The 19,903-nt window shown below is 42.6% G+C and overlaps 4 protein-coding genes and 1 non-coding gene across 9 annotated transcripts in view; 2 read left to right on the plus strand and 3 right to left on the minus strand.

Moving 5' to 3' along the window:
- Positions 1-1,042: 1,042 nt before the first annotated feature.
- On the minus strand, positions 1,043-1,116 carry TRNAI-AAU (transfer RNA isoleucine (anticodon AAU)). Its single transcript has one exon. It is a non-coding gene; the product is annotated as a tRNA-Ile (tRNA).
- A 469-nt stretch (positions 1,117-1,585) lies between these two features.
- On the plus strand, positions 1,586-5,568 carry l(3)04053 (lethal (3) 04053). Of its 2 annotated transcripts, none has more exons than XM_011138079.3 (8): positions 1,586-1,989; positions 2,108-2,644; positions 2,743-2,939; positions 3,016-3,089; positions 3,171-3,282; positions 3,466-3,528; positions 3,606-3,769; positions 5,114-5,568. In XM_011138079.3, the coding sequence occupies exons 1-8, from the start codon at positions 1,749-1,751 to the stop codon at positions 5,244-5,246; spliced, it is 1,521 nt and encodes a 506-aa protein (XP_011136381.1). In that variant the 5' UTR covers positions 1,586-1,748; the 3' UTR covers positions 5,247-5,568. The 2 variants fall into 2 exon arrangements, with proteins under 2 accessions (XP_011136381.1, XP_011136382.1); XM_011138080.3 differs by having other exon boundaries at positions 2,108-2,632.
- Positions 5,569-7,162: 1,594 nt separating this feature from the next.
- Asciz (ASCIZ zinc finger protein) lies at positions 7,163-10,147 on the minus strand. Its single transcript, XM_011138078.3, has 3 exons — positions 9,609-10,147; positions 9,102-9,316; positions 7,163-9,023 (listed from the first exon to the last, which is right to left on the minus strand). Exons 1-3 carry the CDS (start codon positions 9,888-9,890, stop codon positions 7,847-7,849), a joined length of 1,674 nt encoding a protein of 557 aa, XP_011136380.1. The 5' UTR covers positions 9,891-10,147; the 3' UTR covers positions 7,163-7,846.
- Positions 10,148-12,121: 1,974 nt separating this feature from the next.
- Positions 12,122-17,704, plus strand: LOC105181388 (uncharacterized). Its single transcript, XM_025302892.1, has 4 exons — positions 12,122-14,519; positions 14,592-14,755; positions 15,509-16,838; positions 17,469-17,704. Exons 1-4 carry the CDS (start codon positions 12,911-12,913, stop codon positions 17,702-17,704), a joined length of 3,339 nt encoding a protein of 1,112 aa, XP_025158677.1. The 5' UTR covers positions 12,122-12,910.
- A 1,180-nt stretch (positions 17,705-18,884) lies between these two features.
- LOC105181355 (protein rolling stone) overlaps positions 18,885-19,903 on the minus strand; it is an 11,211-nt gene continuing 10,192 nt past the window's right edge. For all 4 annotated transcript variants that reach the window (XM_019840555.2, XM_011138074.3, XM_025302899.1 and 1 more), the window contains one exon: positions 18,885-19,903. This exon is cut by the window's right edge and continues 1,871 nt beyond it. The gene's annotated coding sequence lies outside the window, so the exon portion shown is untranslated.

A 19,903-nucleotide genomic window follows, 5' to 3' on the forward strand; every position in this document is an offset into this window, starting at 1 on the left:
TTCTGCCAAAGCTCGTCAAAATCAGTGACCCCAAGTTTGGCAGTAGCCCTTGTCAGATTATAGCCCAGAAAGAATTAGCCTCGCTCTCGCGTCGCTGAGCGAGAATGAGAGCGAGAAAGAGGGAAATATAAGGGTGATTTACACGATGCTACTTTGAGCAAGCTTCTTAAGTCGCTAGCGAATTCGCAAAAATCTGAACGCTATGATTGGTAGGCTACAAGACAATAGATACAGAATTCCAACTCGTCGGAAATTTTGTCGCTGTTGCCTGTTCCGTGTTCCATTCTGCATTGGCATATGCATTCCCTAGTGTCGGAATTTTCTGTTTCTATTGATATGCTATCGCTATTGTTATTACCTAACGCCATCGCTATCGCCTAGCATTGTGTTTTGGGTTTTAGCCTCGCTCGCGTTGCTGAGCGAGAACGACAGCGAGAAAGAGGGAAAGATATTCTCGCTCGCGTCGCTGAGCGAACACGAGAGCGAGAATTAAATTTAAGATAATTTAAGATAATTTAATTAAATTTAAGACCGTCTTCGGCTGCGTTCCGAAATTCATTGCCAATACTGAGCAATACATAGTTTATGTCACGTATACCATAGAATTTCAGTGCTGGCAGTGAATGTCGGAATGCAGCCTTAAGTTCATCTTTAGATTCTGTACAAATTACTTCATTGGCTATGAGGTATCTGAAGGTGAACTTAAGACGGTCTTAAATATAAGACTCGACTATACCTGCCTTATACTCGTTCATAATCAGGCCGTATATTTGAAGCCTCCTTATATCCATCTTTAGATGCTACAGACCATCTGAAGATAAACTTAAAGAAGTCTTAAATATAAGGCCTGACTATGAATATAGGTGTTTGACAGTCCTCATGTCTTATTTAATATCTCGTCGATGCTGGGCGTTTTAGCCGACATATTATTTGGTACGTTATTTTTGATGGAACTATGTGTGTGAACTACATTTATTTTAATCTTAAATTATAAAAGAAAAAATACTTTCATGCGTTTGTTGTTAATAAAAGATAAAAAACTTGGCCCATGAGGGGATCGAACCCGCGACCTTCGCGTTATTAGCACGACGCTCTAACCAACTGAGCTAATGGGCCATTTTGTTTGCCCTCTCACACATGATGATCTTCCCATAGTTCTTGTATATAAATATACGAATTGAAAAAATATAAATAAAGTGTGTTACGAACGCGCGCGAAAAGTATGCAATAATACATGTACGAATGACCAGGTTGCATCAATAATTTAAGTCTCTAAAAAAGTTACACTTAAAAAATATTACATAAATACGTGTTTGATCTCTCATAACATGAAATAGTCATATTCTTACAAATATCTGACTATAAGGAACCGTCAATTACCGTAATCATTTACCAAATGCGTCATGAAAATTTATCTGTTTAAAACGGGAACAAAAGCTTTAAACTAAATTTCCTCAGTAACGATAATTCATTCATTGGCGATATTTATAAATAAAACTCATCGAGCACACAATTCGTGTGACACCACAAATTGCGCGTGTGTGCTACCGGTCCCGCCATCTGGTGCGCGCATATTGTGCTTACCTAACGTTACCTGACCAGACCTGATCCGACGATCAGCAGTGATCGTAAGCGCAAAGTGACAAACGTTAGGTGCGCACTCGGAGCAAGAACGAATCCGACGGAACTCTGACACGCGTTCAATTGAATGATTCGGCCGTGCTCGCGTCGCAGCGTGGACGCGAATTATGGCGCACCGTAAAAAGACAACGAGTCACGACGAGTCTTGCCATCGATCGTCGCCGTCGTCGTCGTCGTCATTACGGAAAAGCTCGAAGCACCACATCGCCGAGACCGAGGTCGTCTTTTCGACATCCTCCTCATCCGACGAGGAAGTGGCCGCCGTTTGTCGCAGCGGGCGTAGAAACTCGTCGCCGTCGGATCGTTTCGTTAGGAACCGCAACGATGTCGAACAGCCGATGTCGACAGGTTAGGAATGTTCCTCGCTCTCTATCACCACCGAGCGAATTGTTGTTTTTTACGTTGTATCTTACGTAAGTTTCCTCTACGAAACGAAAGTCTAATTGTCAATCGCGACGTTTCGCAGGTCAGGAGAGTCGAGAACGTCGCGAGAGCAATCCCTTTAGTTTCAAGGTCTTCTTGAAGAATGGCACGCAGACTACCAATTATCACAATACCGGAGCGCGACCGAAGGTATATTACACACCAGCGTCGAGTCCCGGCAGCCACGAGGCTAAGGAGACTGGTGTCTACTCCTCCCGAAATCCGACAGAACTGCCAGACTTTGTGCAGGACCACTTGGTCATAGAGCAGTGTTATCTGAATCATGCTCAGCCAGCCAATCAGCAGGTGCTGCTTGATGTGGATAATCTTCCGGATTTTGCCTTAAACAGTATGGAACAAAGGCAGTCGCGATTACGGAACGAAAGTAGCAAGAGGGATGATTCCAATGTACTATCTGACTTGCCGTTTGACCTCACCGGCATGCTGGACAAGGGTCTGCCTCACAGAGATCACTCGACATCAAGTGTGATGCATTCGAATCACTTAGGTTTATCCACCTTTGAAAGATGTCCCATCGGTGTGCCTGTTCATCGCCCCGAGCCAACAGGTATTTGTACAGGTACATTTTATGAATTAAGCTATCGAATTATGAATTGAGTTTATGAATTAAGTCCCTTTCGAAGATTCGCAAAAACAATAGTCGCTTTACCTTTGTAGATTTTCCGTTTGATTTGCCACTGCCTCTACCTAACGAATCAAATCCGAATGTAAATGCGACCACACGAGACGGACCGTCAGGAGGTGAGACGAGTGTTCATAAGTCTTTGCCGGATTTCTTAAGTGATGGTCCAATACATAACAGGACGACGGATCCAGAACCCGGTCCGGTCATGGCGGAATCCATGGAAAGAAGAGTAAAGTTATTTCAGACATTCTAACGAATAAAATGTCGATAACGGGAATAGTGAAATATTGAACTATGCGTTGCAGCTTTTGCTCGAAAACGAAAGGTTACGTCATGAGTTGGATGTGGCACGAAGACAAATTAGCGAGAAGACAGATAGGTAATAATAACGAATAGTTTACCAAATTTTCGATTTCTTATTTGTCCGTGCAATTGGTATATGATGATCGTTTAATTGCAGGATTCGCTCGTTGGAGGTAGAACTGTTGTCGAGGGAACAAATCGAGCACGAGGAGGCTGCACACTTGGAGAAGGCAATGGAACAAGTTGAGGATAACTTGAAGCAGAGTACAGTGAGTATATGGAAATAAATATGCCAATTTTGCGTTAATAATTGCAATTTATTGTATAGGAAGGGAGTTTTTTTTTCTTCATGTAAAATCTCTAGTAGCGTCGTCGACAGCATCGACGCGTTATACGTAGTGTGTAACATTGTGAAACAATTGCGTAGCATTGAGTATGCTTGTATTTTGCAGAAGAGAGCGGTCAGCGCCGAGACTACTGTTACATCATTGAAAAAGGAGATTAAAGCCTTAACGGTTAGCATATACTTGAATAACAACAATGTAAAATATGAGATATGAATCTAACGTAGCGATTCGATCGCTTCATTCAGACAGAGATATCCCTCTTACGACTGGAAAACAGTGAACTTCGGGCCGGTGTTGCAGCAGCAGGACAAAGGGAGCCGAAGACAACTGCTGCTAATACAAATAATACCGTCAGGAGACTCGCCCGGGATTTATTCGCGGCTGCATCATCGGCCGAAGTATCTCTCAGGTGAGGAAATATTTTTGCCGAAGTTTGCTTTTTACATAATCTGTAACGCTCGACAGAATTAGAGAAGCTTATTACATTTCCAAACTGTTTAAAAAATTCTAATCCAGTTTTTCGTAGTTCTCTATATATAGCTGTATATATACATGTATAGCTCTGTATATACAGGGTATCTGTAAAGTCCGACCCTACCCCTGGATCTCGAAAACGGCTTTAAATATGAAAAAAATATTTCAGACAAAAGTTGTAGGATATTAAGGGGGACACATGATAAAAATATGGACTTGACCTTGAGTGACTTTATCAAAGCCAGGTCAATGTGATCGATGTTTTCTTAAATGGAACCTCCTATTTTTTATTGCATATTCTTGTAACCTTTGTCGAGACGTTTTCAAAACGCTACCTATTTTTGTTTTTTACGCAAGCCATTCCCAAGATATGGAGCTTCAAAGTTGACATACCGCCGGCATTCGCATTACCCAAGGTGTACCGCGTGAAGGTTGCACGGTCGGATTTATGTCTCGTGTGTGTGTGTGTGTGTGTAACGGCAAGAAAATAACTAATGTAAGGGGAAGGAGAAGAAGAATGGTGAAGAGAGAGAGAGAGAGAGGGGGGGGGGAATTCTAACTGAAGAAACATATACACACAAAATTGGTCCTTTTTAGAGCCACAACACACAGTGGAGAGGGTTGGAGTCAAAAAATACTATGAAAGTGACGAACCGTGGGACCCTTATCTCTACTGTGATACACACACGCACACAGATACGCACACACATACACATACACAAAAGAGGCGTAAATCCGACCGTGCAACCTCCACGCGGTACACTTTGGGTAATGCGAATGCCGGCGGTATGTCAACTTTGAAGCTTCATATTTTGGGAATATTTTGCGTAAAAAACAAAAATAGGTAGTGTTTTGAAAACGTCTCGACAAAGGCTATAAGAATATGCAATAAAAAATAGGAGGTTCCATTTAAGAAAACATCGATCACATTGACCTGGCCTTGATAAAGTCACTCAAGGTCAAGTCCATATTTTTATCATATGTCCCCCTTAATATCCTACAACTTTTGTCTGAAATATTTTTCCATATTTAAAGCCGTTTCCGAGATCGGGTCGGACTTTACGGATACCCTGTATGTATGTGTATATATATATATATGTACATATATACTTTGTAAATCGTAATGTTTCTTTTTGTGAGTTTCCAAGTCAATTTAAACACACAATTTTTTTCCAATACTTCCATTGTACGAAATTTAAATCGTGTACGATTTTCTATACCGAATCTTCTGTCAAAGATACCATTAGAGTGTTAGATACCATTATATCTCTGTCCACAGACAACTAATGTCCGGTGTGGACAATCTACGAGTTCTCGCATCGACTTTAGAGAACGTGGATAGGATAGAAGACTGGACCAAAGACTTTTTACCTGACTTTGAGGAAGACAATGCCACCGGTCCCGCAGTATAATGAGACTCCTCTCTCTCTCTCTTTCTCTCTCTCGGACACATATATTGTATACATTCGTATTTTCGCACTATCTCATTTTGTCATTTCTCCATGTATCCCGTCGATACCTCCAAGTCAAGCGTTTCACCGTGATTATTGTTGCTCGAAGACACCTTTTAATCCTTCGTGTCTAATACCGAACGTTCAAACAGATTCGCATAGTCGCATAATGCGTGCGCATGAAGTGCATCAAGCGATTATGCTTGAGGCTTATGATTAGCCTAACATGTAAGGATATGATATTGTTCTGTTGTATAAACAGTCGATTGATTTTTTTCTTGTGCGCGCATCGTTATGCAGCTACATTAAATCAGAATAGAAATCCTAACGCGTACTACGTTGTGCAACTCGCTGCGGACGCAACGAAACATTCATCCGGTACAATCTTGTTATCTGCGTTTGTCGCAGAATTTAATTCCAATTTTCTATTCGTGTGCCGCCGCCCATACAGTTCAACGACGCAAATGATTGATCACTCCGAGACCCGAACACATAAATACACACACATATATATATATATATATATATAATTCTATTTATAAAGTATTCCTTATATTTTTGTATTTTTGTGTTTGTAAGTAGGCTGTAAGATCTGCTTACTTATCACACATATACACACCATACACGAAGTTGTCCATACATCTCTTACAATGTGACTACGCGATCTCTCCTCGATTTTCAAAGGAATATATTTTCTTAGTTGTATATTGTACATGCAAATGTAACAAAAGAAATATGAATTCAAAAGTATCTGGAATTCTCAAATCTTGCAGCAACACAGAGCCAAACGGAAGAAACCGAAGGAAGGGACGTGTTTTGTGTGCATTGTGTAATACGTATAACGCATGATATAATCCAGAATATATTTTTGACGAAAGAATATCTTTATATCATATACACATGCGATATGCAAGGTTTCAAATAGATGCGACACAGATTATACATTTAGCGTTTCGATTACAATCCAGTGAATTTGTCAAATTACAGAATAACGATATAATTTGTACTTTTTTTTTTTTTTTTTTAACGTAAATACATATACGGAGTAGGCGCTGGAGTGCGCGCGCACAGACACACACACACACACATATACACACTCATGACGTGTTTGATACATTGCAATACAAGATCGATCCAAATGAAACAACCACGTAGTCTGTAAAGTAAGAGCGTGCACGGGTTAATGTGTATAAAAATTTATTTTTAATGATTTTTAAGTACATGGGTTTGTTGTACTCTATGAGAAGAAAAATGCTATACTATTAATAATGAGTTCAGTCACCATCGGCATTGATAATTGCCTGGCATCTCCGAGGCATACTTTCCACTAAGTTGACTGCGTATTCGTTCGGTAAAAACCTCCAAATGAGACGAATTTGTCGTGTCAGCTGCTTCAAAGTGCACACTCTTTTTCCTCGAAGCTTGTGCTTGAGATATGCCTACACATTTTCAATGGGATTTGCATCTGGCGACTGCGATGGCCAATCAAGTGTGACGATGCCAGACTGCTCTTTCCACTCGGTACAAAGCTTGCTGCAGTGTTTTGGGTCGTTGTCTTCCTGTAAGATCCAGTCTTTGTTTTTTTTTTATGAAACATCGTTCAGCAGTCGGCAACAAACACTTCTCATAAATTTTAAGCATTAAGGTCGGGTTCCGCTTAAACAAATTCACAATTTTTTTTCCCATATTCGGCGTCACTTTGCCTATCGAGCCACGTTCTGGCAAGTCATCAACATTTTTGATCTTCTTATATTGCTGAACTCACTTAGCGACGAACGATTGACTTTCCTATGTATTTAGCAGCCACTGCATATGACATTTTTGGTCCTTTGGGGTGGGACCAAAGGAACACAGCCTCATAGCGCGATGCGTATGCGGCACTCATGGCGGTTAACGTGTTTCTCAGGTTAGAGTTTGACGCCAACTGAATCTTTTGTGACAAAGCATTCACGACAAAGATTTCATCTATCGGCTCACAAAAAAACTAGGACGATATTTGAAGCAAACTGCCATTTATACCGTGCACGCTCTTACTCTACAGACTGTATGCATTACAACACGCGTACAAAACAGGCGCACGTGCGCACAACAACAGACAAGAGACTTATGGTGCTTACTCCGTTAACTTTATTTGACACTTTGAATCGGATCTCGGTTCCAAATAGAAGAGTTAAAAAAAAAAGAGAGAATAAGATACAACAGTTCAATTTGCGAGGGAGGAGTTCAGGTATCCCAAAAAAATTCAAATATTCTTTTTCTCTCGATGATAGAACCTGGACTATCACCTAACTGCAAGTTGATATTTTCTTAACGATCATTGTGCAGGAAAGTAATCGAGAGGTCAGTGCGAGATACAAATGACAGTGAACATGGTATAAAGATCACAATAAACTAATAAATGATCAATGAGAGTGACCGAGAAGTTTGTATTCGCGACGCATATTGGAGAAGAAATATCACAGTTAAAAGGTGCGCACAAAGGGCAAGAACTAAATCGAAATGCTAAAACGGAAAAGGACAGAATAGAATAGAATAGAGTAACGATCGGAATGTATCGCGTGTTATTGGAGTCCCTCGAAAATACTCAATAAATCCGTCTGCGTTTCAGTGTGACTGATTTGCGTGTTCAACCAAGTTTTGCAGGCGCCCATAGGAATATTACAGCCGGCCTCGCATATCAATGACTTGGTCTGCGTCTCGGTGGAGACAGTGCTGTCGTCATGGGACCAGGCGGTCTGTGTTTGTATGTTAGACATCAGTCCTAGATCGGAGGGCAACATCTCATTGCAGGTCTGCGTGCACGTGTTACTGTACAACAGTTGCTCCATGTTGTCAAGATTGTCCGTGGTTTGCGTCTCGATGTTGGAACTCATAGCAAACGACCGCGACAGGGACTCGGAGTAAAAGTACGACGGTGAGAACGCCTGCTCGGTCTGAGTCTCTATGCTGCTGAATTTATCGTCAAACGTTTTCGCGGCGGTCAACAGAGGATCCACCTGAGACGATATGCCGGTCTCGGCGGAGACGAACGAGTAACCCTCGACGACCGACGGCTCGACGTAGGGTAACGTCATCAACGCCACACTGCTCTTCGGTACGCATTGTATGAGAGGATTGCGGCTGTGTTCGTAGAGCGTCTCGAATTCTGTCTGCGTCACGTTGTCGTTGAACGCCTCAAACATATCCTTCTCGGGTATCGTCTGCGTACCCGATGTATTCTTTTCCTCCCAAAAGTCCTGCAGAGCGACGTCGTGACGAAGCGGCAACGGACTCGCTGGGAACAGATTGGCCGACACGAAGTTATCGCCAAGATTGAGATCTTCTTTCAGCAACACGTGCTGCTCGGGCTGTTTCGTCGACGACAGCGCGCAACTGCCGCGAGCCGCGCGTTTGTGCGCCTTTCCCGACGAATCCCCGATCGCTCGCGACCCCTCCGTCGTTTGCGTTTCCATCGATTTCCCGGTGCTTTTCTCCCTGTGAAAACTGTTGGTTTGTGTTTGTTTGGACATTCGACGTTTCGCGTTGCAATGCGGGTGGTTATTGCTGAACTTTGACAGACTCAGTATCCTCCGGCTTTTCTTATAATCGTCAGTCTGCACGCCAATGTCCGATGTACTTTTCGTCGTAGTGCCGATGTTCACGCTATTTTTCCCAGACTTGTCTGAACTGGGTAGTATCATCACAGGTTTATTTATCCTTCCAGCTGGTAACACAATTCTCATGATCTTGGATTTACGTCTGTAAGGACAAGTCCAAATACATATGCAATATATCGATAAGTTGCACTTGCTGTAAAAGGTATACAAATAAATTTACCTCATAGAACTCTTGTATTTATCTGTTATGATAGCATGCAAGGATCGCTTTGCATGTGTGAGCAGCGCTTCATATGTAGTGTAAGTCTTCAAGCAGGAGCATGTGAATTTTACACCGCAAACCTTCATGTGTCCTTCCTTGGCAGCTTCAGTGGAAAAGCTCTTGTCGCAGCAATTGCATGCGTAAGTCTTTTCCGCGTGTACCTTCAGATAATGCTGGAAAGATAATATTTCTCTGTTGTCAATTACCAAGTATTTTGAGAGCTTCAAAATACAAAGAGCTTAGTTATAAGTTTCTATAAATTATCACAAGTCCATATTAGACAAAAAGATGAAAAAAGACAAAGAGTAAGGAAAAAATATTGGACGCTGCGAGATATCCTATACAGCAATAACACTTAACACTTAACATCTATTTGAAAAGGAATGTCGATTTAAGATAATTTGTGGAAAAACAAACTCTTCTATCGGATATAGTCATTGTTGTACTTTTACAAGGATGTATTACCTGCTTCAAGTACTTCATGGTGCTGAAGTATCGCTTAGTAGTGACGGCGTAGATGCACGATTGCACCGGACAGTGATAGCGTATATTCTCCTTTGCGATTTTATCCAGGTTTTTGTGCTGATGCACTTTGAGATTGTGCAATTGGTAGCGCGGCTTGTTCCGAAATATCTGGCCACATTGTTCGCACCTGATACTGTTGGTTATCACGCTCAACTCTTCCGGCGAAGGGCATATCGTTTTCTCGCACTGCGCCACACTCTCTGTTGACAGTCTCTTCGCCATTGGAGGTTATGATGGTCTCGTAGCAACATACTCGATGAATATATAGATAGGAGTAGTATATAGGAGTAATACTACATTGGCTGAATGGCACTCGGGGACCTCGGGGTCAACCGACTTCCGTTAATACAGATAGGAATCTTCAATTCTCAATATGCGACTAGGAACATCCAACACAAAGTTCAGTTCAGTTCGGTATATGGCTTTAGGTAGAAGGATGTACCCATACGCCATTCTCCAGCTGCGTTTAGGGAGGGACAATACATAGTTGCTAGATGCCAGAGAGAAGAAGGAGAAGTGTCATGGGCCGCTTTTAGCCGAGCCCAGTGTGAGGCGCCCTCTGCACAACCGTGCACATGAACTACGATGCCAATGTCCACGACTCTTTCTGATTTCTCCCACGCACGCACACATAGCCGGCTCAGTCTCTCGCTAACTATTTGTCGGAAGAAAAAGCGGTACTAAACTTTCTTGCTTTATTTAATCTCAAGAATATATTGTTACAATAGCGTCCTGATTTTTGTTAATTTGATGATTTTGAAATTTCCCAAAGTCAGTAAGTTAACAAAAGTCAGGGCGCTATTGTAACAATATATTTTTGAGACTAAATAAAGCAAGAAAGTCTAGTACCACTTTCTCTTCCGACAAATAGTTAACGAGATAACGTAAGTTAAATATTGAAAAAGTTATCAAGTTTTCCTCAAATATCTAAAAAAATATTAGACAAATAAAAGAATATTTTAGACGAAAGTTGTTCAAATTAACTAGTAGAAAAAAATAGTGTAATAAAACATAAGGGTTCCCATTTAAAAAACGCAAGTTGATCTTCAAATGACCTTGAAAGTAGAGATCAAGGTCAAAGTCAAGGTCATCATAAAGTAACTCACTTAAATCCCTACAACTTTTATTCAGATCATTTTCCTTGAAACTTCAATACTAAAGAGTTATTACGGTAGTCCGTTACTTTTGGGACACCCTATATATTATATTTTCATATATTATGTTATATACTTCAATATCTATATATTACGTGTTTTTATATAACATTACATATATATATATAGTCTCCTTCTTCTCTCTGATATAAGATCCGATTAGTCCTTGTCTACAACAGGTGATTTAAGCTTTAAGCAATAAAAAAATTAACCAATTACAATTGAATATGAGGAAAATAATCGACTGCCGTTGCTTAATTTCTTATAGCTTAAAACTTAAATCACCTATTGTAGACCAGGGCTTAGGGCTGGTCTACAATACGTGCCGTAAGTTGTAAGCCGTAAGAATTGGCGAATCACAGTCGATTATTACAAAAATAATCGACTATAATTGGTCAATTCTTATGGCTTAAAGCTTACAACACATATTGTAGACCAGGCCTTATGAATACCGGCCTAAAGCCCATAGCTTTAGGTCGGTATTGATTGAGTTTGAATATTGGATTGAAATTTAACCAATTAGGGCTAAGTTTACTGTATTTGAGATTATGTTCTTTTTTCCAATTGGTCAAATTTCAATCCAATCTCAATTCCAATCCGCAGTCTGATACGAGCTTTACGGGATATAACGTACCAGAGAATTTCGCTGTGCGCTAGCGCCCTCTTAGGAGTATCGTAGCCGAAATATAAAACTATAGCTCGAAATAAGCGTAGATGATAACAGATAATGGGGAAAAGATATCGGAAATATATCTATATAAAGCTAGAAACTAGTACTAATACACTACTAAGGCACTAATACAAAACTTTACACTCTCTTATACTAATTTTAATGTTAACGTTCTTAGAAATCTGGCCAAACAGCTTAACGTGAAATTTGACGTGTCAGTCGATACGATGATGCATTTACTTACCATCAAGCATATTAGGCCTGTTCGTTTTGTCTGCACTGCTGAACTGGTGCATTAAAGTGAGACAAACGTAGATTTTCTCATTTTAACTTGTTGCACCAGTTGTTCAACAGTGCAGACAAAACGAACAGGCCTACTGTCGGAGACAAGTGCACGTATCACATGATCAACAAAATCGCTCGCTACGTTGTCAGATGGCTCGCAACACAGCAAACTGTAGTGCTTTAATGCTAATTACGTGCTCTTAGGAATTCGTGAACACAGCCACGTAGTATAAATTAAACTTTATTATAAAAAAACGAACATTAATATTGCACTGTTACAAAGTGTACTTTTCTCTTTTGTTGTGGAGGTGACGACTTTCGACTTTTTCTGTCGATCTCGGGAAGCCGTTGATAGTCTTTTTTTCTTAAGTAAGAAGCTTCTCTCATTCGTCGCTCGCTACGGGGTTGACACCATCTGTAATGTCACTAAGGTTGTCTAGTGACTAGTATGTGATCAGTGTTGCGGCAGACTCGCCACAAAACAAGCAAACTGTGTTGTTGTGTCGAATCATGTCGAACCGTTCGTTTCATTTTTTCAGAGTGTGTGAATTTTTATCTACATTTTATTATTTGACGCGAGAGTAGATTCGTGAGCTGTTTTTACGGTTGCTAGAGGAAAGTAAGGGGGAGAATTTTTCTTTATTGTCGTGATGTTGCTGAACGAATTTCGGATTATCCAACCGCTGTATTGATCCGACAACGGCGATGGTGCTCCCTGAAAGCATCCGTCTCGCCTCTTTGTGCTGAGACACACATTGTACATGGTAAGGTTATGTTGTTTCTCCGTTAAGCCCGTGCAAGCTCGCACTGTACGATTTTCGATGCGTTTACCGCGAATGTTCAGTGTGAGGTAAGCGCAGACAAGGCAAAGAGAGAGAGAGAGAGAGAGAGAGAGAGAAAAGAGAAAATTGCATGTGCAAGTTGCACGAGACCGGTGCCAACTTGTTGTAATGTTCGAGAGGACGAAGGAGAACCGGATAAAAATGGAGCATGTCACACACCCGCCATGTAGGTCAATTGCACATGCAATTCGTCGCGGGCTCGAGATGGAGCTTGTCACAAGGAAATGATACATGTCGGATATCGTCGCTTCGTATGAGCTTCCGCAGTGCTAACCGTTACGGCGCGAACTAATGTTTTGTAGAAGAGGAGAAGTAGAAGGACAAGGAGCAGTAGCAGGTGCAGATGCAGGTGCAGGTACAGGAACAGGAACAGGAACAGGAATAGGAACAGGAGAAGAAGAAAGGATTGCCACTGTTTCCGTCTCTGCTGCTGCTGCTTCTTGTATGTCGAAGCAATCGCAGCAACACGGCAGTCAAGAATGCATCGATTTCTGCGAATACCAGTATGAAATCGAGGAACGATTGTCGTCGTCTTGCGACACATTCTTTGTCTCTGGGAACAATCATAGGACAAAGAACAAAATGCAGGAGAAGAAAGAGGAAGAGATGACATTGGTGGTGATGGCCGATAAGAGAGATGAACGAAACGCCAGAAAAGATGAGACTTGGACATCAGTTGTTAAACAACTGCAAACAGCAACAAAGACTACGACAACTGAAACTACAGTAAGCAGTAAGAGCGACGATATCGTCGAAATTACATCGGTAACTGGAAAATTCTCAGTTGATTTTGAGAAATGGTACAAGAGGCATACTGAACCGACAAGCATAGACCTGGATGTCAAGGTGGTTGAGGATGTAGATCGATACCTGGATGGAGAAGAAGTATCGTCACCGTGCGGCTTTCTGGGAAATGATTCCTACGGTCTGTCGATCGACATCGATCTTGCCAGTGATAAGAGGATAGACCTCAACCTAAGCTGTTACGACTCGATATTGCAGGACGAGTTGTCAAGCGAAAAGTTGCTGGAGGAGTCATGCGAGAAGGTAGATGACAAGTACATAATATCAGATTCTCAGTTGTATCATCTAGATCCGTTGACGCTGTTGGCGGACGACACAGTGGTGGCTGATGAGATCTTATCGTCCACTAGTGATCAATCGACGTTAAATGTTGTGAAGATACATGACCAGGAGGTTGCTGAGTTACGCGCCGGAGCTGTCTTACGAAAGCAGCAGTCGGAGCAGCGAAACGGTGACGAGACAACCTGCGGGAAATCTGCTCCGCAGAACGCTGTCAACAAGCTACATACTGATCTGAGCGTAAAAGACAAAGAGAAGGATAAGAATGAGAAGAAAAGGAGTGAGAATAAGAAAGCAGAGCAGATAGACCCCAGGTTGGGAGACATCAAGTTGCAACGGAAAGCTACCATAGTGCAATATTCGGGAAGTCATTCGGAAATTTCGATGGGTGTTGTAGCGCCGATGGAGATGAACTCATTCAACACCGTGATAAAAGAACAGAGGCAAGAGAGAGAACTTACTCGAGTGCCGGACGCCATAATGGAGCAATTGAAACTAAAGACCCAAGTGAAACTCGAGCCGCGTATCATCAAGAAGCGACGAAAGATGTCGGAGCGATTGGAGAAGCGACTTGACCGGTATGCCAACAGCGGCAAGAGCCTCATATGTAATGACAGAGGCGATGCCCAAACTGAACACGATGTGATGACTGTAGTCGCCATATCGACCGACAAAACCTCCAATACGACGCAGATCGTCATCAATACTGGTACGGAACGACAGGTCTACCAGGGCAAAACGTCGGAATTGATTGAGGCCACTGGTAATTTTCCGAGGCTGCCGAAAATAGACAATCCCGTCACCGCAGTCTGGAACGGTACGTCGAGCGTCGAGCGTTTCGACGGTGGTAATCTAGATGGTAATCAGTATGAGATCATGATATCCAAAGCCTTAGGAGAACTGGGCATCACTGACGACAGTCTGCAACCTATACGTGTCACTGAGCACAACAAGGTGTGGTTCTGTCCACAAGGCGATTGCAACAGACAGTTCGGCAGGCTTTATACCCTTAAAGGTCACTTGTTGGCCCACTACGGAGTCAGGCCATTTAAGGTATGTATATTTGACAAGTATCCCGCTCGCTTTGAATTACACACACGTACATACATACTCTCGAATATTTCTCCGGTTGTTACAATCACAATAGGCATAATCACACTGTCCCCTCCTTTGACTCTTTTCCTTGCCTCTTTTTCTTCATTTACGCCAGAGCTCGGCAAAGTTTACAACTTTCGGCCGATTTTCGGAAGCTACGCCTTCTATCTCCCTTTACCGCGCAGCGGATCCAGCAACTGACGGTCGCGGCTCGCAAAGCCGCGTTTAAAAAAAAAAACGCGTCGGCAATAGTACGTCATGGGTGACGAGGAAACCTATTATGTTACCTTCTAATTATAAAAATATAAGAAAAAAAATATATATATACTTACACAAGTATATGTTTTTACAAGTTTGCACGAAATATTATACATATAGTATAGTTGTATCGATACATTTATTTTTCAGCCTTTGAGATGCGTTAAAGGAGCGTGCTGTCAACGCTCACGCATTATTCTATCTTTATCGCTCATTACATGTACAAGGATTGAATGATGCGTTAACGCAGATCGACGCGCTCCCCGAACGCATCTTTAGTAGGCACCACATAGATACGCCTTATGATCTCAACGGTCCTGAGGTCACGAACCGCGACCGTCAGTCGCTGGATCCGCTGCGCGGTAAGGGGAGATAGAAGGTGTAGTTTCCGAAAGTCGTCCGAAAGTTGTAAACTTTGCCGAGCTCTGATTTACGCCATCCGTCATCTTGCAGTGCGATCATGATGGATGTACCTGGGCGTTCTACTCCGACTTCAAGCTGAAACGGCACAAGAAGACGCATCTCAAGCGCAAGGATCACGTATGCAAGGTGGAAGGATGCAATCGTAGATTCACCACGGTTTATAACTTGTGGAGTCATGCAAAATTGCACAGCCGTACGAGTCGGTTCGTCTGTCAGGTCCCTGATTGCGACGATAAGTTTCAGACCAAAAGGGCTTTGGAGGTACACATGAAGTCGCATGATCAACGTCACGCGCCGTATGTGTGTCAACACGAGAGCTGCGGCAAACGGTATTACAGCAGCAACGCATTGACGTCTCATCAACGTTCGCACAGTTATAAGGAAGTGGATGTCAAGTGCTTATGGCCCGGATGTGGCAAAGTGTTCGACAAACCATGCCGCTTGAAGGTGCACACACGTTCTCACACCGGCTGCAAACCTTACCGTTGTACCTATCAGGACTGTAAGTGGTCCTTCCCGTCGTCTAGTAAGCTCAAGCGACATCAGAAGAAGCACACAAATGAGCGCAAGTTTATTTGCGATCTATCGGGCTGTGGGAAAGCCTTTATGCGCTCCGAACACTTGAAGGAACACAGATTAATTCACACCGAGGGCTGTTACTTCCATTGCTTCGTGTGCGACGCACGCTTTTCTGCCAAAAGTAGCTTATATGTACACATGAAGAAGCATCAGATTAAGACGAGACAGCTGACGAATACAAATGACGATGTGCAATTAAACGACGGTCTACTGTCTACTGTCGGTGTGAATAGCCAGAAGTGTGTGAGGACGAAAAAATCTCAATGCGACTTACGAGCGAAGCCGATCGAGTCGTCGAGTCGAGGATCCATGGAAGTGATCCGACTAAAGGATACGTGCGGTGTAACGTCCCATAATGACGTTGAATGGCAGCCGGATCAAGCACAACAGGAGCTGTCTCAAATTCACGATCTGACAAGTGTTTTCCACACGGATCAACTGTGTACAACGTATAATCGTCCGATTGAAACGCACGCGTATTTGTACACGAACGAGGCGAGTCTACATAAGAATATGCTCGAAACGCGTGTTGTGATTGTGCAACGCAGCGACGATGAAGACACGCTGAAGAATGATCTACTGTTGGACACTAACACGGACTACGTTCCATGTACCTTACCGCCGCAGCCGCTCCCACAGTCGCCGTCATTGCTGTCATCATCATCATCATCATCGTTATCGGTGTCGTTGTCATCGTCATCGCCATCGCCATCGCCATCGCTGCCATCGTTGTCAAAATCGTCGTCGACGTCGCCATCGCCATCGTCGCCGCCGCCGTCGCCGCCGCCGTCATCGTCGTCGTCGTCGTCGTCGTCGTCGTCGTCGTCGTCATCGTCATCGTCATCGTCATCGTCATCGTCATCGTCGTCGTCGTCGTCGTCGTCGTCGTCGTCGTCGTCGTCGTCGTCGTCGTCGTCGTCGTCGTCGTCGTCGTCGTCGTCGTCGTCGTCGTCGTCGTCGTCGTCGTCGTCGTCGTCGTCGTCGTCGTCGTCGTCGTCGCCGCCGTCGCCGCCATCACCGCCGCTGTCGTCGTCGCCGCTGTCGTCGTCGCCGCTGTCGTTGCCGTCATTATCGTTGCCATCGTCATCGTCATCGTCGTCGCAGTCGCAATCGCAGTCGCAGTCATTATCGCCATCGCCATCGCCATCGCCATCGCCATCGCCATCGCCATCGCCATCGCCATCGCCATCGCCATCGCCATCGCCATCGCCATCGTCATCGCCATCGCCATCGCCATCGTTATCGTTGCCTTCTTCGTCGTCGTTCGTCTCGTCTTCATCCCCGAGCTCTTCCGTTGAAGCCGCTGTGGTCATTACTACCGCGAATAAAGAGCCAGCCATGGCGATGACAACCAATGACTTGTGCGTTATCAATATGAACGCTTTATCCTCATTATCCTCGACGATGACAGTGGATCATCATATGCCAAAGCCGAAGTTATCGACGACCTTCAACAATGCTATTCTACCGAAAAGCAACACATGTGAAACACCTAAGATGAATAAACAACGAATCACTCGAGAAATACTCGCTGTGAACAAGAGCAAGGATCATGGCTCGGCGCGTACAAATCTCATGTTATCAGACGTGCTGCGGCTGAAAAAAGACGATACGCAGATAAACTCAACGATGGACACTCGGTCATGACATCCCACATGACGATGATTTCGTTGTCGTCCTCTTGCTCCTCCTCGTCGGTGTCAGTGGATGCAGTTAGGCGCGAATGATCCTTGCGAAAACCTGTTGCTCATAGAAAAGTTGTGATTGATATATTATCAGGACAATGGCAACGAGCGCGAAATATCAGGTGTTGCTCGATTCCGATTCAAGTGAAAATTCGGTCGGTAGCAATTGAGATTTCTTGAAAGTTTTTCTTTTCTCTAAGTGATCATATGGTAATGACGTGACGGTGACGATTGAGATCTCGAGAAAAACCGTCGCGACTCACAGCGGTTGTAACTTTGCAGCGTATATACAAAGCGCTAAACACTTTGTCTGTGATTCAAGAGCTGGCCTCAGCCTGACATTCATTTGTATTACACATGTATAGTCCTCGCTTTAAAATCTTTATTTTATTAATAAATTGTTGATATTTTCCATAAAAAAATATCGTATTTTTCACTGTTGAAGGAGATGTCTGACTATAATATATATAGCCATGCACACAGTTCGCACCGTCGCAAGTCCGAGTTACCATTTGCGATAAGACTCGGTGAAATTATCGTGGCTAGCAAGTGGCTCATTTATCAAAAGTAGCTAAACATGCGTTTCGAAGCCATGTATTATTTACGAATTTGCTAAATGTTTGCCATTGTCTGACGTTTCGGATTATATTCTACATGAGCGCAAACTCGTGTTTAAGATTTTTACACTCGTTGAGACTTCTGGACTGCTTGCCACGGCTAGTATTAGATAGTAACGTCAGAACATGAGAAACGAGAAACGACGCGCCGAAAATTTGGCATGCTATTTCCAAATAAAAAAGTAAAATGCTCCGAGCTATGCATTATACTTCTTTCTTGACTTTCTTGACAGTCAATCACCAGCTATAGAACGTAATCGTAAATTGTAATCGTAAGGCTCAGTCATATGTGCAATTATTCCATATATGACTAACTCATATATAACGGTTTTTTTTTACGGCTATTGATTGATTTTTAAAGGAGAAGCATAATGTTCAGAGTATTTTAGAGGTATATCGTAGTTACAATCTGAAGTATTCTTTCATACAAATATCTTTTTGCTTGGAAATGGCACACAAGGATTTTGAACGCATGCACTTTCTCGCATCTGACGTCACGAAGCAAGAGTTTGGCGACGTTTGGGGGACTAGGAATCTTAAATATCATTCAATGATATCGCATCACGCTAGACGAGATCTTTGGACAATTTTTTGGAAATAGCAGTGGTTAATTATCATGCACAAAAAATTACTTAGTGGTAATAAATATTACAATCATCGTAAGAAAAAAAGAAAAAGGCCAAATGGAATGTATAAAAACCGGATATGTGTCAAGGACATGTTGAAATATTTTTACATTCTAATGTGCGCACGTGTATACACACACATACACACACACGCACGCACGCACAAATCAATGATACCACGCGCTAAAAGTACATTATTAGCACGCGTATATCACTCGATTTCGATAAATTAATCACTAGCGTATATAGATAGCTATCCGTGAGCTAGAAAAAAATTACCTACGTAGGAACTCTCGCATGACAAAACTATGCGACGGACGTTAAACACTATAATATACGTGTCGATTCATAAGCGTGAGCAGCTAGGAATTTTGCGATCAGAATCGCGATACGCTAAAATGATTGCCGTAGGAATCTGTCTACATCACACGCACGCGTACATTTTAATTTCGCATGGCGTGTCTTCTCAGCAGCTGTATTCTCGCGTTTATTCTCTCACCTAAAATTACTTCGCCTCAAGATAGTACACTGCGTCTATCCTATCTCTTTCGTTTGATATGAATACAATGGTACATGAATGTGTCAACAGTCGAATTTCGGAGATATAATGGGTCATCGAATGATTGATCTATTTTTAGCATATTTAACGATAAGGTCAATCTTGATTCGTATCGGCCAAGTGAATGTGCAGACGCATTTTCCGTAGTAATGTATGTTAATCATGCGTTATATATATCTGTGATAAGAGAGAATAACGTCACAGCTAGTAGGGACCTGCAAACATTCATATCATCCGATCGCGCGTAATGCTTGCATAATTAACGCGTTTTTATCTTTTATCGATAGCAATCGATCGGAGGAAGGAGACTTTTCGTATCATATGTAGCAATTAAATTCCATTTTAACTGAAATTCATGT

The sequence above is a fragment of the Harpegnathos saltator genome, unplaced genomic scaffold (assembly GCF_003227715.2).
Source record: "Harpegnathos saltator strain DR-91 unplaced genomic scaffold, Hsal_v8.6 scaffold518, whole genome shotgun sequence".
Classification (NCBI taxonomy): Eukaryota; Metazoa; Arthropoda; class Insecta; order Hymenoptera; family Formicidae; genus Harpegnathos; species Harpegnathos saltator.

Excerpts from the sequence above, each read along its gene's own strand:
- Asciz (XM_011138078.3), bottom strand. The coding sequence starts at position 9,890 with ATGGCGAAGAGACTGTCAACAGAGAGTGTGGCGCAGTGCGAGAAAACG. Across the intron at positions 9,317-9,608 it reads CCATGAAGTACTTGAAGCAG|CATTATCTGAAGGTACACGC; the intron begins GTAATACATCCT and ends TTATCTTTCCAG. Across the intron at positions 9,024-9,101 it reads AAATACAAGAGTTCTATGAG|ACGTAAATCCAAGATCATGA; the intron begins GTAAATTTATTT and ends TTGTCCTTACAG.
- LOC105181388 (XM_025302892.1), top strand. The coding sequence starts at position 12,911 with ATGTTTTGTAGAAGAGGAGAAGTAGAAGGACAAGGAGCAGTAGCAGGT. Across the intron at positions 14,756-15,508 it reads ACGGAGTCAGGCCATTTAAG|TGCGATCATGATGGATGTAC; the intron begins GTATGTATATTT and ends GTCATCTTGCAG. Across the intron at positions 16,839-17,468 it reads ATCGTCGCCGCCGCCGTCGC|TGGATCATCATATGCCAAAG; the intron begins CGCCGCCGTCAT and ends CGACGATGACAG.